The sequence below is a fragment of the Lactuca sativa genome, chromosome 5, assembly GCF_002870075.4.
Source record: "Lactuca sativa cultivar Salinas chromosome 5, Lsat_Salinas_v11, whole genome shotgun sequence".
Classification (NCBI taxonomy): domain Eukaryota; kingdom Viridiplantae; phylum Streptophyta; class Magnoliopsida; order Asterales; family Asteraceae; genus Lactuca; species Lactuca sativa.
In genome coordinates, this window is record NC_056627.2 from 32,109,690 (window position 1) to 32,128,167 (window position 18,478).

Here is an 18,478-nt window from a genome sequence, read left to right on the forward strand (position 1 = left end):
TGTACAGGCTTGGGAGTCTGGTGAGCATATAGGGTTTTCAACCCACAGTAAGATATTATATTATATTTAATCATCAGACAATCAACCCAAATTACCCATCCCCATTATCTCCTTATGTTTCTTAAAGCTTTACCCTAAGAGTTAATTATCATTCATTCATTCATTCCTAAGGATTGACCTAATGGATTGGCACAAAGTCCACTTGCTACCACGGTTTATACAATAGGCACTACGTCACATAGTCGCCAGGGTTTATACAGTAGGCACTACATATCATAGTCACCAGGGTTTACACAATAGGCACTACGTCTCATAGTCACCAAGGTTTATATAATAGGCACTACGTCTCATAGTCACCAGGGTTTACACAATAAGCACTACATCTCAAAGTCACCAGGGTTTACACAATAGGCACTACGTCTCATAGTCACCAAATATTTCATCTACCCATGATCTACCCAACATATTTGTAGATATAAAATACATATACGGTTTAAATCATTAAAAACCTGTATAAAACATCCATTCCACACCCATCTCAAATAAACAAAAAATACATAGCACATAGCACGTATTTCATAGCAAATACTTCATATTTATGTGTTAGAAGAGAGTAACTACACACTCACCTGTTAAGACGATTGTCGGACAACACTACGGCTCTTCAAGTAGTATTCTTCGGTGAAACCGGAATGTTTTCTCAGAGACCGGACTTCTCGCGGGTAGAGTTTCGGCTCGAAAACTCTTTCTCTCGGGATCTTATGGGCTTCGGGACTCGCTTCGGGTGTCGGGATGATGTCGGGGCTTCGGGGGTACTTCAAGAGGGCTAGATAGGGTATCGGGAGTGAGAGAGTGAATGAATTAGCAACTATGGCCGGCTGCCCTTCGATTTCTATTTATAGGGCCATTTTTCTGGATTCACGTCGTGAATCTAAAATATTCACGTCGTGAGTTCAGTAGTCATTAGGTGCGTCATCGCAACCTGCATCTGTCAGGCTCCAGAAGTCATAAATACTGAGTTCACGTCGTGAACTCTGACACAGTGTTGGGGTTCGCGTCCCGAACTTCAGAAATTCATAACTTTCGCATACGAGTTCCGTTTTCGATGTTCTTGATATCCACGCGTAGATGAGATTATGCTCTACAACTCTTGTTTAGACTCCGTCGGCTAATTTTGATTTAATTTTTATTATATTATTTTTAGTAGGCCGGGACCGGAAAACTCCGTTATAAACTCATAACTTCTTCATCCGACTTCCGTTTTCGTCTGTCTTTTTACCGTTGAACTACTATCAACGAGATCTTCAATTCTTTGTTTAGATTGTTTCGGCTAGAAATCGCTCAATCTCATATTCGAACTTTGGGTTGCATACCGCTAAGTCGAAACTTTGAAAAATCATAACTTCCTCATACGAAGTCAGATTTAGATGTTCTTCTTATGCACACTCTCAGTTTAACATATTCTATGACTTTCATTTAGATAGCTAAGGCTAAATATCGCTCTATCGTAAATTCACTATTTACGTCACGCTGTGTCGTGCCGATTCTGTCGCGAAATTTCGACAGGTCATAACTTATTCGTTATAACTCGGATTTCGGTGTTCTTTATATGTATGGAATCCTTGTAGCATATACTAAAACTTAGTTAAGATTAATCCTTGTAAATAATCTTCCATCAAAAAGTCATTTTTGATGCTTATCGTCTCTAAATTGATTGGCTCGGATTTACGGGCGTTACAATTATCTCCCCCTTAGGATGATTACGTCCCGAAATCATCAATGAAATAGGACTTGCATAATGATTCCATACGTTATCTCTTCATCTAGGTAATAACTATAAGTTCTATGTTTCCTCAAAAGAGTATCTAACTCTTGGACTTCTCGATAGCAGGTAGTGCTCAATCCTGCATCTGCTCTTCGTACTATGTTGGACTTTCAATCGTAACCTTAGAGTTACAAAATAAATCCTTATTGAGGACTCCTTCTTCTTCTTAAGATAAGTACTTTCCTTTATCTATTGTAACAGACCGATGGGTCGTGTTCTAATGATCTCTCATCGTATGATGCAACGCTTATACTCAAGTCTCTTAGAGTCAAATTCCAGAATGGAATATACCTTCCTTCATATTCTAATGTGATATAAGAACATTTTTGCATGTAGCATTTCTAGCTACAAGCTTCCTTAACAACGAGTGCGATGCTATCGATCGCATTTGAATTCAAGCTTCTGACTTAGGTCAGATGTTACATCAGACTTGGTTCTCTGAACCATGTAACAAACTCATCGTAGCCGGACTCAATTTGGTATGACCACTAGGGTTGTAATAACAATCATCCTACTGGTGATTACCGAAACAAAGGTAATGACACACCTGAATAAAAACGGAATCAATCACTAGCTTCTTGGTAACCTTGTGACTTTCCCTAATCTAAGCGTGAGTCATGTGCTTCCAGTAGTATAGATCTCTACTACTATTCACACCTACTCATACTCGTCCCAAGTATTGTCTCGCAGTCCCTATGTCCTAAAATCACCAAACAATTTAACACATACGAATGTGTCCAATTAATCATAAAAATTTCCTAGACTCTACTAAGACTTCTTCCATGCGTATCTTCGATCATCAATCACGCTTCAACTCGATTGGTGATGGAAATTCCAGATTATGGGACATCTTCAAGAATTACACCAATCGTTCTATCATCCTGCCAATCGAAGGTGTACTTCAGACATACCATACTCCTCTAAATGTTCTGTTATTTTATCAGACATATTCTAAAGGAAAGATACCACTCTTACGATATCTTCTGATAGGTGTCATTTACTATCATAAGCCTTTCATTTCCTCCATTTACTCAATTCTCTACGATTCTTCTCCATAATGTTTTGTACATCCAATCAGATGTTCGGTGTCCCGGGCGAGAATTTAAGATAAGAAAGCTTTATTTACGATAGACGTATAAATCTTTTTATCACTCCGAAACGTTTACATGCTAGTTCTAATACAGTAACCGTAAACTTAGAATCCTAAACACATAAGGTTTCCAGATCCAGTCGACAACAAACCATAAATCTGAACAAACAATATCATATGGCAGACATATAGCATTTAGCACATAAAAGCATTTTAGACATATTTCCTAAAAATATACTAGTGTTTGTGTCTAAATTATGGTAGACACTCATCTCACAATCATAGCTTAGAATTCTAAGTTTAAGTTTAGAAATCCTACAAATTTCTAGTTCGCTTAAACTAGTGCTCTGATACCAGCTGTGACATCCCCAATTTTCATGGCCAGAAAAGACCGATTTGTTTATTCTTTGTTTTATAAAATCAGAGTAATCCTTTGATTAAAAGATTTGCGGAATTTGTTCCCAAAACAAAATATGATAAGAATTTATAAAAGCATTTATTTAAAGAAATGTATTTTCATTAAATAACAAAATCTCGGGATGTCATGATCCGATACAGACCAAAAGCATAAACAATATAAAACAGTCCTTACAACAGTTATTTATAACTACTGATCTATAATCCAAAATCTCTCGTCAACTCCACCAACTTATACTCTTGTGCCATTACCTGTAATGCAAAGAAAACTGAGTGGGTCAGGCTTGGGAGCCTGGTGAGCATATAGGGTTTTCAACCCACAGTAAGATATTATATTATATTTAATCATCAGACAATCAACCCAAATTACCCATCCCCATTATCTCCTTCTGTTTCTTAAAGCTTTACCCTAAGAGTTAATTATCCTTCATTCATTCATTCCTAAGGATTGACCTAATGGATTGGCATAAAGTCCACTTGTTACCACGGTTTATACAATAGGCACTACGTCACATAGTCGCCAGGGTTTATATAGTAGGCACTACGTATCATAGTCACCAGGGTTTACACAACAGGCACTACGTCTCATAGTCACCAGGGTTTACACAATAGGCACTACGTCTCATAGTCACCAGGGTTTATACAATAGGCACTACGTCTCATAGTCACCAGGGTTTACACAATAAGCACTACGTCTCAAAGTCACCAGGGTTTACACAATAGGCACTACGTCTCATAGTCACCAAATATTTCATCTACCCATGTTCTACCCAGCATATTTGTAGATATAAAATACATATACGGTTTAAATCATTAAAAACCTGTATAAAACATCCATTCCACACCCATCTCAAATAAACAAAAAATACATAACACATAGCACGTATTTCATAGCAAATAATTCATATTTATGTGTTAGAAGAGAGTAACTACACACTCACCTGTTAAGACGATTGTCGGACAACACTACGACTCTTCAAGTAGTATTCTTCGGTGAAACCGGAATGTTTTCTCAGAAACCGGACTTCTCACGGGTAGAGTTTCAGCTCGAAAACTCTTTCTCTCGGGATCTTATGGGCTTTGGGAGTCGCTTCAGGTGTCGGGATGATGTCGGGGCTTCGGGGGTACTTCAAGAGGGCTAGATAGGGTATCGGGAGTGAGAGAGTGAAGGAATTAGCAACTATGGCCGGCTGCCCTTCGATTTCTATTTATAGGGCCATTTTTCTGGATTCACGTCATGAATCTCAAATATTCACGTCGTGAGTTCAGTAGTCATCAGGTGCATCATCGCAATTTGCGTCTGTCAGGCTCCAGAAGTCATAAATACTGAGTTCACGTCGTGAACACTGTGTTCACGTCATGAACTCTGACACATTGTTGGGGTTCGCGCCCCGAACTTCAGAAATTCATAACTTTCGCATACGAGCTCCATTATCGACGCTCTTTATATCCACGCGTATGTGAGATTATGCTCTACAACTCTTGTTTAGACTCCGTCAGCTAATTTTGACTTTAATTTTTATTATATTATTTTTAGTAGCCCGAGACAGGAAAACTCCGTTATAAACTCATAAATTCTTTATCCGACTTCCGTTTTCGTCTGTCATTTTACCGTTGAACTACTATCGACGAGATCTTCGATTCATTGTTTAGATTGTTTCAGCTAGAAATCGCTCAATCTCATATTCGAACTTTGGGTTGCATATGCTAAGTCGAAACTTCGAAAAATCATAACTTCCTCATACGAAGTCAGATTTAGACGTTCTTCTTATGCACGCTCTCGGTTTAACATATTCTACGACTTTCATTTAGATAGCTAATGCCAAATATCGCTCTATCATAAATTCACTATTTACGTCGCGCTGTGTCGTGTCGATTCTGTCGCGAAACTTCGACAGGTCATAACTTCTTCGTTATAACTCGGATTTCAGCGTTCTTTATATGTATGGAATCCTTGTAGCATATACTACAACCTAGTTAAGATTAATCCTTGTAAATAATCTTCCATAAAAAAGTCATTTATGATGCTTATCGTCTCTAAATTGACTAGCCCGGATTTACGGGCGTTACAATTTTCATACTTTTCAAAAATGGTCTAAAAATGTGATTTCTTATAGAAATGGGCCGAAAATAACAATATTTAATTAATTGGGCCAAAAATGTCTCTATTACAAAAATTAGATAGTTTGTTGTTTTGGTAAACCTCGAACAAAAACAAAACAACGAAATAATTAACAAATTGACGAAATACATTGATAACATGTTGTTAGGCCTAATACTCTCGCTACATGGTTAATGGGCCTTAGGGATCCATTTAAGTGTATATTGGGCCGAATATTTTCCATAGCATGTTTATTGGGCCTTTGTGGCCCATTGATATGTTAATTTGGGTCTGAGATATGGATCGCATTTTTATTGGGCCTTAATAGTCCATTTACATGCCTATTGGGCCTAAATTACCCTTTTACATGTTTATTGGGCCTTAGTGGTCCATTTACATGCTAATTGGGCTTGGACTGAAAATCACATGCTTAGTGGATCTTAACTATCCATCTTCATATCTATTGAACCTCATATATTCATATACATACTTTTGGGATTTGCAAACTTAAAACATACACGTGAACATTATACTTGGTGAAATACATTATTCGTGAACAAGTTGAGAATCTAGTGAGACTTGTCGCTTGACACCTTTGAGTGTTTGATCGTAGCCTGTAGTTATAACCAGAGTCTCCTGGAGGGAGAGCGGGAGTTTGTGTATAGATCTATACGGGGTGACCCTCCACGCCTTAGCTGTTCCCTATAGCTAGACTAGGCCAGTCTAGGGCGACAAACCTTACCTACATCAAAACCGGCACCTGAAAAACACCAAGACATGCGAATTAGTCATTATCAAGCATGGTTGTAACGGCTCAATTAGAGACTAACTTCATCAAAGATTTCGGTATATTAATATTAATCTTGATGATACTAAAAACATACATACAGCCATACACGGTCTTGGAAATTTTATGGCATCAACACTCATATAAGCAGAAAATATCGGATTTTTTGGGATCAATACAATTATACATTACCTTCTACTTACAACAGAAAATACATGATTTTATCTGGATTACATCTTTATTATCGATACATTTTAACTACAACAAACACACATGCATTAATACTTGATTTTGATACATCACGTTCAAAACATTTTCAGAAAATATCGGATTTTCTGGTGTATACAAACAATTCGAAACTTTTCATTCAAATATGCTTATGAACTCACCAACATTATATATATATATATATATATATATATATATATATATATATATATATATATATATATATATATATATATTGACGTTTTTCAAAATAACTTGTATTCTCAAGGAATCGTTATGAAGAAAGGTCGGCAGGAAATGGTGAAATTTATTATATTTTGTTATCAACATACATTAAAAATTTTGAACATGTAACATTGTACTTATGTAAACAATGCTGGTTGTATTCTCAAAGATGCTAGATTTTTTTTTTTAGATATGAATTATAAACTTTGGTGTTATAAGGGCAAAGTTTTTGAATGAGTGAAAAAAAATCCATTTTAGTGGTATTATTTTAGTTATTTCTAGTACTTATTGCTTGCATTTGGTTTTGTGGTTTTGCAAAAAGTTTATTTTATGATTATGAACATTTATTGTTAAAGATAATGTGTATGAATGCCATAAATTCTCTAAATAATTATTGAAGTCAGGCTAGTGTTCATTAACTTTTTGTCATCTTTTTTCTTGGACTCAAAGATCTATCAGAATACCGACTCTTAAATTCTACCAAAGATTTTTGTCAATACATATTTTGTGTTTTGTTTACATGTAAAACAATGTATACTTTTGGTGTTTTGAGAGTTGTATTTAATGTAATTGTAATAAAAATGTTATTTGGCTTCAATTTTAACTACATTGTTGATCATGCTTTTGTAATGGTTTTTGTTTGAGATTTAGACTGACAATCCGCATAAAGTTGGGATTTTATTTTTTTTATAATATTTAAGTTTCAAAATGATCATCATTCTTGCAATGAAGGACACCCTACTCTTTAATATCATTAGCTTACAAGATTTATTTTAGGTTTAACATAATAGTTTAATGTTGTAAAAAAATATTGTTGTGGTTGTATCAATTATATTTCAATGTTATAAAATTAAATTTATTTAAATTGTAATGTTGAAAACTCTTTTACGTTTAAAAAATCAACTTATTTTAGCAGACTGCAGACATTAAAAACAAACAATCTTCTTCATACAAACTGAAAATTTTTGGTCCACCTCTTTTACTGCAAAGGTCTGCAGATAAGGTTTGCAGGCTGCAGACATTTTGATTCTGGAAAAACAAACAACACCTAAGTATTTAGATTCACGGTCATATTGGCGTTTTTGGCAAAACTAGCGGAAAGCTGATAGCTAATAGCGTTTTGCTAAAAGCTATGTGTGATAGCTTTTAGATTTGAAGTGTTTTGTTTGAACTAAACGATAAAAATTTGTAGTATCAAATGAGACTTTTGTTCAAAATAGATCGTTTTGTCAAACGGTAGAAGTTATAAGCTCTCAAACTTTTACAAACGTTTTGTGTCAAACACGCTCATAGTCTAATGTTTTCTTAAGTTTTCATTATTAAAAACAATTGTCATTATAAATATAATTACCATATATATTCCAAATTTATGTAACCACAATTATCAATATCATGGAAGACATATTTTGGAAATTCAAGTTTTTTAATTATGAACACGTTTATTGATTCATTAGTAAATGGTTAATTGGTCAATCGGATAATCGAGTCGAAAAAAATAAGTTAATCGATTATTTCGGTTTAGGTTTAGGTTCGAAAAATTAGCAAACCGATCTCTTTGTTTAACCTTTTATAATACGATTTCAATTCACTTAACCATCCAGTTTGTATATGTATTTTTTTATTTTATTTTAATATCATATATTACTTGGAAAAAACTTAAACGCCTTTCCATAACAAAACATCACTTCTATAATGTTGACAAGATTATTTGAATACAATATTTTTAAAATAATTCATATTGTTGTCTTCAACATTTTGATTATATCCTCGATTAAAAGTATAGAAAAGACAAAATTAAAAAATTAAAAAATTAAAAAAATAAAATAAAGGCTTAAATGTATTCAACTCCAAGTGGCAATCATGAATTCCATTTTTCGTGTAATATCATTTTCCTTTATAAACCATGATCGCGGAAATCATGAAACCCATTTTTTGAAAAATTCTATTATTTTATTGTATTATTCTTTAGATATAAATGTACCAAATTAAACTTTTTTTCAGGAAAAATATGGAACAAAATTATAGATTTTTTGAAAACTTCATTTAGCGTAAGATAAAGTCCTCATTTTGATGACAGTCTAAAAAAGGACCAAATGTCACATCCATATCTTTAAACACAATACTATTATCTTTTCATGTATTGTAACAGAAAATAATTACATATTTGACTTATAAATATCGTAGCGGATAGATTATTGATAAATTGTCCACTATCAAAACATGAGTTCACTAAAAATTTACAAACTTTTGTTTAACACTTAAATATCCTCAAATTTTCATACAACTACCAAAGAATCGGTTCTTCAATACGTCACATTTCATTAAATGCCATTTGTACCGTACAAGTCGAGAAGCATCATTCAAAACAAAAACATGTCTTGTTTATGTCATTTTCGAAAATACAGAAAGAATATATCACTTTCAAAGTCCAAATCTCTCTTGTGACAAAAATTTTAAATCATTTGCACATAGATTTCTTCTCCTAATTAATAATGCCGGATTACATGCAAAATTACACCCACTAAACGATGCCGTTTCACTTCTTTTGCCGGCCATCAACCCCCTTTAAAAACTTCACGAAAATCTTAGTGTTCTCAGCCAAAGTCCCGGCATTTCTTCGAGCCCTAATCACGTTACATGTTCATTATTTCACACACATCTATCAATGGATCAAAGAAGATTCAATAAGAATGCAGGAAACGAGAACCTACAAAAGAAACTGGCTGAGAACAGACGAAAAGGAAGTCGGGGCCAAGAACAAGTCCCTGACATTGCGGATTTCATGAACGATATGTTTTTCGGAGCGGTAAATAATGAGAAAAAAGTGTACAATCTCAGTGGTGGTGGCGGGGATGCGGTGGATGAAGAAGACGATTTTGATTCGAGCACTCGCAGTACAAGTAGCAGGTTGACTCAGGAATGGCTAGAGGAAGCGAAGAAGTTGATGGCTTCTTCGCCTGGCCGTGGGTCCACAAGAGCCGAGGGGCATTCACCTTCCCGGCTCGTTGGGTCGCCTAGATTCGGTGTGTCAGGGCCTAGACTGTCGACTTCTTCATTAACAGAGAGAGATCCTCTTTCTCGGTCTGCTAGAAGGTATAATTTTTTTATTATAATGCTTTAGTTTAATTTCTCTCTCTCTCTCTCTCTCTCTCTATATATATATATATATATATATATATATATTTATCTAAATACAAAAACAAATATTATGTGTTATAAATTGAATTAAAGAGAATAAAAGTAACATGTTATAAATGACTAGACTTGTAAAAGTAAAATAATTAGTGAAAAATCTATATAATACACAAATACATAAAAGGGATTTTGATGTTGAATGTTTGATGTAAATTGAAAATACAGACACAGGTCGGTGGATGGATTCACCGAAGAAATCTTAACGAAATCTTCGAAGCACAGTCACAGTCGTAACAACTCCCAGACCGCCGTGGAATCTTTTTCGAACTCTCCTCATCCACCCGCCGACGGTTCCCCTGCCGCTGCTGTCCAGAAATGGTTCTCCAACATCCTTAAACCGCCCATTGCCGGAGATTCAACGACTTCCACTGCATCACCACCTGCCACCACAACACCTCTAGACATTATCCCACCTCGAGTATCCACCCACCGCCGCTCTCGTTTCGAAAACCAATCTTCTCCACCACTACCACCAACATCACCCTCCCCCACCCACCACACCACCGCCGCCGACTCAACAGCTGCCCTTGTCCCACCTCGACTATCAACCCACCGAAGATCCAGATTCCAGAACGACCCTAATGCAGCTCAACCCCAAATAATACCACCTAGAAGAACCATTAAAACCACCGCCACCGCAACTCCGGTGGACACAAGATTGTTGTCTCCGCCTAAGCACCTCATTGAATCATCTCAACGGAGATCAATATCATCCTCTACATGCTCTCTTACAGAGAAACATATCCTTTCGCCGCCGCGGAATCTAGTGGAATCAGCTCAACGGAGATCGATTTCATCATCTACATGCTACACAGACAAAATCTCGATGAAATCTAGTCCTATACACGGCGAACCAAAGGATTCAGAACTAGGTCAACTGGATCTTAATGCGTTCTTGAAGGAGCAAAGAATCAAAATCCTAAAGCTACTGAATGGGGAAATCAAAGGAAAAGCGAAGATTGTGCTCTCTGGACATTCAAACAGTAATTTTCTATTCATTTAAGATTGGTAAAACGAAGATAATTAAAGACAAGTTTTAATATAGTTTTGAACGAACAATAATTCAGGTACAAGTTCAATGGTGGCAGCGATTTGCCATGCATGGTTGTTGGATACTCGGATGAGAAGCAAAAGGCATGCGGTGGTTGCAGGGGGCGGCAGCACCATGGAAATGGTGGTGCCGGTGTTAAATGTGAGAAGGGAAAAGATGTGGAAGCAGCGGCAAGCCGCCTGGCTCTTCCACCATGCTGGTGTTGATGCCGCCTCCATCCTCTTCGCCAACGAGGTTTCGTCTCTTTGATATCGTTATGTCACCTTTCATATATGTAACAGTTACTTAATTCCTTGCCACGTGTCGATACCAGATTGAATTGGAGGTGCTAATGATGAACAAACAGTTAAGCATCCTCGTCGTCGGGCAAGACATCCTCAAGAATAATGGGGAGGTTGGATCAAAGTGCACCACCCTTACGGATAATTATTGTGAAGATGCTTATGATCTACTTCAAAACCCCGTTTTGAAAAAACTTATGGTAAATACTATTAAATAACACGAACTGATTATTCGTTTCATAGGCTTTGTGATATTGTGGTTTTAAATTTTAATAATACAATACTAATTTATTACATTTAAATCAGCTTGCGGGTATTTTATTAGACACACAAAACTTGAACACGACAACTACTAAAGATACTGAGGCTGCGCGTTTGCTTTCCGTAGGCTCTGCACCCAACTATGGAAATAGTTTGTATGATCAACGTAAGTTTCACCTTCTTTTTAGTTTTTTCCTTTGTCCTAAATTAAAATAATTGGTCATGTTCCTAAATTAGCCACGTTTTCAATGCAAAAATGACGGTTTCGTCCTCAATAGTGATTGTTTTCTTTCATGGATAACTAAAGAGTTACTATGAAATTTATCCCACGACTCATAATAATGTCTAGATTTTGGTTGCAGTGACACAAGAACAAAGAGATGGTGCTTTCTTTGAAGCTTTAAGGCAGAACTATGGGAAACCTCCTAATGAGAGTATGTTTTTCATGCTTTCCTCATTGTTTTTGTATTAGTAAAATTAATTATTAAAAGGGATATGGCCCACTTGGAGTTGGTTCGGGCCGGGCTATTTTTGGAGCCTTTGACAAGACTGGTCTTTTTTAGGCCCAATCAATTTTCTGTTGGCCACAAGCCATGTTTGTGTTTTTTTTTTTTTTGTAAGATCGTGTTTGTACTTTATATTACAGGCAACCATGAGAGGATATCAACAACTGAAGACAAAGTTATCGAGAGAATACATGAATCCCCAAAAGCATTTGAAAAAGGCTCAAGAAAGGATCCAGATCAAGCAAAAACTGACACTCGTATACCATCAGGTATTGGTTTTCATCGTTTATATGATTATAGAATGACAGAAAAAATTATCTATAATTCATGTTCTATCACTCATTTTATCTTCTAACAATATAAGTTGTTTCTAACTAAAACCATTTTTCTCATGTCAGCTAAACCAAAACCGCCAGCAAAACAGACACCTTCACCAGCAAAATCAGGTGATGCCCCTCGCGACAAGGGAAAGAACCCGTTTTTCTTAGCAAAATGGTTTGGTTTCGGAAAGTGACAACATGTGATTCCATTTATTCTTTTCCTCTCGACGTGTGTATTCATATTAGATCGAGAAATGTTTATGTTCTTGTACTCTTTATTTAATTATTATTTTTGTATCAAAAAGTAAATAAATTATGAATCAATATTCTACATAGTGCCATATGTAAGAAACACAATCTTATTGCCAATTTGCCATATGTAAGAAACACAATCTTATTAATTCGATAAGTTGTATATAGTTGTTTTTCTTGAGTTAATCACTACAAGGAACGAAGTCTATACAGACAACTTTTTTTACACATTTGCAGACGACATGTCGTCGGTAAAACCTATACAGACGACTTGTCGACTGTACAAAGTCGTCGCTATAACTCCGTCGGTAAAAGTCAAAAATATCGTCGGTACAGATCCACCTATCCAGACGACTTGTCGTCTATACCTGATCGTCAGGAAAGATTTTCGAGGTAAAAAAAAAGTTTTATTATAAATCTATACAAACGACATGTCGTCTGGACAGGGTGGTTAACAAGAGGAAGTTAAGGAAATAAGGAAATGAGGCTTTTCTAATCATATATGTTGTTCTCTCAACATTTACTCAGATAAAAACTGGACTAACAAATTTAGCTCAGTAATCGAGATAAGATCTAAATAGAAGACACTTAAAATGAGGAATTATTGAGCAAGCTATGTGATCCGGTGTATGTTCTCCAAAATCGCAATTAGGGTCCCCAATCCTTCTATGGATGTGCATCACTCACACCCCTACTCTACCCCACACCAATCTTCATACATCACCCCCGTATTAGTTAGTTGTTGCCAAATGTGCAATAATCAAGTTTTGACCCAAAACCAAAGCACGTTAGATGCGTTGTAGCAATGACAATAACAAGGTATTTTAAGATATAATTATTATTTTATTGTAGTATGATCTTTTATAAAAAAAATAATAGTTTCAGAAATTTTGGTATGGGAATGAAAAATAATTATGTTGTTTGTCAAAATTAAATAGAATAAAACATTACTCATGTACATGATTTCTTTTTCATTTTACAGGGGGGGGGGGGGGGGGGGGGGGGGGGGGGGGGGGTGCTAGTTTCTTGTTTGCATATAATAATTATAACTTTTTTTTTTATAATTTTCAAAAAAACTAATATTTTTTTAAAATTAAAATTTTCGAGTAAATTAATTTTTACGGCTTCCAAAATAAATAAAAATATGTTTATTTTTTATATATATAAAGACATCATGGTATCTAATTATTTTTTATATTTTATAAAAATATTTTAAAAATGATAACTAATTGTTTTACTATGTAAAATACATACAATATATATATATATATATATATATATATATATATATATATATATATATATATATATATATATATATATATATATATATATATATATATATATATTTCAAACGACATGAAAGATACTTATATTTAAGCTATATACCGACATTTTTTATTTTATTTACCCATATTTATAGAAATAAAAGCTATTTATCAAATTAATTAATTTTGTTTAGTTTTCTAATTTCATATAATAACAACATATGTAGGTGACCCTTTTTAGTTCTTCAAACCAACCAAATATGACAGTGGTGACTAATAAGTAATTTGATCTTGATTCCATTATACTGTTTATTTCAATTCTTTGTGCTTACATTTATCATATACCAAACACACTCATTATATATATATATATATATATATATATATATATATATATATATATATATATATATATATATATATATATATATATATATTTGATTCCTTACAAATAGAATATGAAACTCCAATATATTATATACTTTTGATTGTGTTAGGTGTTAGATAAATTATTGAAATTTGAATTGTATTACATATAAATAAGAGATAAAAGTTTTTTTTTAATGAAAGCATACGCGATGGTTGATGGTAACAAGGTCTAAGAAGTCCGAAAACATGCCTTCTTATTGGTTTGGATAGAGAGACAGATTTCCAGCTGTTTATCAAACAAATTCTCTAAGAAAGCATTTAAAACATTTTATCCATTTTTTGACTTGGGATATAGATACAAAACCACATATAAATGACGAAGAACTTTACTTAAAAGTACGTAATTAAAATCACTTCGAAAAACTGAATTGACCAAGTGAAATTGATCTGGATCTCATTCAACCTTCCAAGCAAAAAGAAAAAGGCAAAACTCATATAATCCACTTGAATCAAACCCTTCTGATGAATCACAACTCCATGACAATGGTGTCGCCGGAAAAGCTGCCGGAGTGGTTGAATTAATTATAAAAACTGCATGTCTTAAACCATGATTGAAAAGCCAGTCATGAACATCCCAGTATACTTCGAGCTTTACGTTCTTTAAATTAACGCATTCATTACCTCTAAATTTCCACTGAAGATGCTTAACATGAATCATCAAATGCCCATCAATTCTAATCTCCATTTCCGTATCAACCCCATGATCTGTACTCGTGTTCTTTGATTCGATCGATATCTCATGGAATCCACCCTTTTCATGAAACTTAACTCGTGTTATGAACTTCTTCTTCCCGAAAACATGTTCTTTTCTTGACACCAAAACCGGATCAATCAACGCCGGCCTGCAACCTGTTTTCCGGTAAGCATCTTTCTTCAAATCACCAAGTAGAAGAACAACTTCGTCATCACAAACAACTGCTACATAGTACTCCGAGGTTGGCTCAGTTTCGCCATGGAATTTTGCAGATTTCAGGTCCCAGAAAACGTCGATTGACTTACCATCCAAAACAAAGCTTTTGGATCCTTGTTTTCGCCAGAAATACCATGGTTTGAGCTCGAATTTGCAAGTGGTTTCGGGTTGTGGTCCATCTATGGATACTGATAAGCCGTGAAGCAACATGTTCTTGCACCAAGTGATGGTGATCAACCAACACTGATCAGCCACTTTTGTCTTGTAAACGGACATGAAAATGCTTTGGCCGGACCTTGTGACGGCGGTGGAGTCATCTTGCTTGTCCACAGCTGGTTTTCCGACGGGGTCTTGCATGGTTTTGAAGGTTTTTGCGGTGGTCTTCGATGGTGGTTGGCAAATGAGAAAGGAAGGGGTTTTGAGGGAGAACAGAGAGTTATGGGAGGATGGAATGCCAGAGCGGTTTTTTGGCAGGAATAATGGAATTCAAGAAATTAAAAATTGATTCCAAACTGGCAGTGGCTGAGTGGCAGGTAGATGATGGGCAGATGATTGAATCCTTTCCGTCTGGTTCCAAGTTTTAGGGGGTTCATTGCAAAATTTTGAAACAATTAAACGATTAAAGTCACATTGTTTAACGTATAATTTAAGTTTTTCAAAGTTCCTTTAATCTTATATAAAAACATCTATTTAATCTTATATAAAAACTTCTACAAAGTTCAAAAGGAAGTTCCTCTAATCTTATATAAAAACAGCTATAATGTTGAGATGGAAAGTCTAGTTGTTATTTAATAGATAAAACTTTATTATAATGAGATGTTATCTTGATATTTAATAGATTTGGAGTTTAATGGTCATCAAAATTCTTCAATGGAAAAACAAAAAGGTTACTAATCTTAAATACATACTATAAATTAATTTTTGTAACTTTCTATTGAACTTTAAACCGGTGGGTGTGGGCAACTAGTTAATGAGTGTTATCACACCCAAAAATTGTCACCTCACATGTCATATCATTGTGGTGTTATAACACCAGATGGAGGAAATAGGCAACTAGTTATAACATCTTTAAATTTTCATATCATCATTTCTTTTTTTCTTTTTTTTTTCGATTTAATTTTTATTTTTTAAACAAAATTAATTAATTAATTAAAACATGTTATTTAAATAAAACCTATCTTTTAAATTAAACATTTAAAAACATTACGAAAACATCATATTTAAAAAAAATTACATTTCGCCCCTAATTTGTTTGTTTTCATTTCCATCATACATAAAATCAGCTAAATCCTCTCGAAGTTGTCTGCGTTTTCGTGCGTCTTGATTATCTACGACCCTATGTAAATATTTTGTTGTCACAGGTTAAAATTGCATGTGTCTGGGCTCCGAAGCCGAATACTCCGCAATGTTTCGTCATTTATCTTCAACTACCATGATATGCATTATGATACATGCATACATAATATCTTGTAGAACGTCTAACTAATATGGTCGTCCTACATGCTCAACTATGTGTCATTTCGACTTCAGAACTCCAAAAGCACATTCCACATCCTTACGTGCTCCTTCTTGTTTTCTCTTGAAAAAAATTTCTCTTGGTGTTATTGGGTCTCGAAACGCCTTCGCGAATGTGGAATATGTTGGATATATTCCATCCGTAAGGTAATACCTAAACTTGTACTCATTTCCATTTACTGTGAAAGGAGCATCTGGTGCCTTCCCTGACAAAATATCGTCGAAAATCAGTGACTGATCAAGAACGTTCACGTCATTATTGGAACCAGCAACCCCGAAAAAAGCATGTCAAATCCATAAATCCTGGGACGCAACAGTGATAGCTTATTTTATTTCCTTATTTTTATTAGTTTATTTTCGTATTTTTAGCTCTTTTAATTAGTATTGCATTGTATTTTATTTATTTTCTTTATTATGGATCGTTTCGAGGACTTTTTATTTTGCATAAGAAATTTTGCAGGATTTTGGAGCTCATTGCGGTTGCGGTTTGATTGGAGTTGGGCTTAGTGGGCTTTTCGATGCATTATTGGGCTTAGCGAATCCACCAAAGAAGAATTGGGCTTAAAAAGCTAAAAGCTTGGATGAAGTGGGCTTGTGAAGATGGATCTTGGATTTTTATTTTGGGCTTGGAGCATCCATTTTTGTAACTAAATGGTGATTGGTTGGTTTGAATCACATGGATATGGAGGGGACCAAAGGAATCTTTGGTAGTGTAAGGGTGGATTGGAGGAATGAGGAGCCAATAGCATTACAGCAACACTTGTGCGGGTGGAATCTCCGTTGCGCGGGTACTCGTGCAACTGCCCGGTTTTGGGCATTTTGGTCATTTGGCACACCATAACCTTGGGGGGTTAGATCTATCAGCCACATTCTCGATTTTTCACCATTGGAGACCTGGAGGAGGCGATTTTGGAGCTTGAAACTCATTTCTTTTCATCTTTCCAAGATATTGGTAGTTTCTTTATGCAATTAGACTTTTGTGATTGTTGTTCTATTGCAATGAGTGGCTAAACTCTCTATTTTACCTTGGCTAAAACCTCTGAATGTTTGCGGGTTTTTAAAGGATTTATGCTTATTTATCATTTATCTTATGTCTATAATTCTAGTTCATATTTCATATGCTTGTTTAGTGCTTTGATCATGAGCTTAGTACTTTAATAAGCAATTGTTGGTTTATTTCTTTGGTTTAGCATTGAATCATTGAATTTACTTAGAATAAGGGCTTTATGATGGTAGAAATCATCTCTAGCTAGCTTATGAATCATAACTCCTTTATGGATGTGTAAGCATTGACATCCTCTAGGAATTGGGGATTCCTTCATTCTTAAGGCTAATCAACTTCTTGGGTTCAATTGCTTCAATTGGATCTTTGATTTTGATTAAGAAGGTGTGTTGTAGGCTTCCCCAACCTCCATACAACTTATAAGGAATCTTGGCATATCATGCTTCATGATTGCTATAACCAATTTGGGATGAATGATAAGCTTCATATTAAATCCTAATGATAAACACACAAATGTTCATTGTGTTGAATTGCCTTGGTTTCCAAATTCTCTCCAATATTTGATCATCTCACTTTCTTGCTTAATTGAAAGTTTTTAGTTATTCAAGTCTTTTAATTTTCAAGCAATCATAACATCCACGTTTTAGTTTAATTGTAGTTAGTTAGTTTATTTACAATAGTTCTTTTAGATTGCATTGGTGATTGAATACAACTATTTCCCCAAGGATCGATACCCCTTTTTACCATTATATTACGTTTTATTTGCAAACAAAGGGTGTAATTTGCTTGGTGGACTAGACTTCCTACCAAGTTT

General features: G+C 34.9%; 2 protein-coding genes across 2 annotated transcripts; one reads left to right on the forward strand and one right to left on the reverse strand.

Moving 5' to 3' along the window:
• The first annotated feature begins 10,030 nt into the window (after window positions 1–10,030).
• On the forward strand, window positions 10,031–12,499 carry LOC111904912 (uncharacterized). Its single transcript, XM_052763970.1, has 6 exons — window positions 10,031–10,851; window positions 10,936–11,153; window positions 11,233–11,400; window positions 11,507–11,627; window positions 11,824–11,895; window positions 12,108–12,499. The coding sequence occupies exons 1-6, from the start codon at window positions 10,695–10,697 to the stop codon at window positions 12,320–12,322; spliced, it is 951 nt and encodes a 316-aa protein (XP_052619930.1). The 5' UTR covers window positions 10,031–10,694; the 3' UTR covers window positions 12,323–12,499.
• A 2,131-nt stretch (window positions 12,500–14,630) lies between these two features.
• On the reverse strand, window positions 14,631–15,503 carry LOC111904901 (uncharacterized). Its single transcript, XM_023900611.1, has one exon. The coding sequence runs from the start codon at window positions 15,501–15,503 to the stop codon at window positions 14,631–14,633; it is 873 nt and encodes a 290-aa protein (XP_023756379.1).
• Window positions 15,504–18,478: the final 2,975 nt, after the last annotated feature.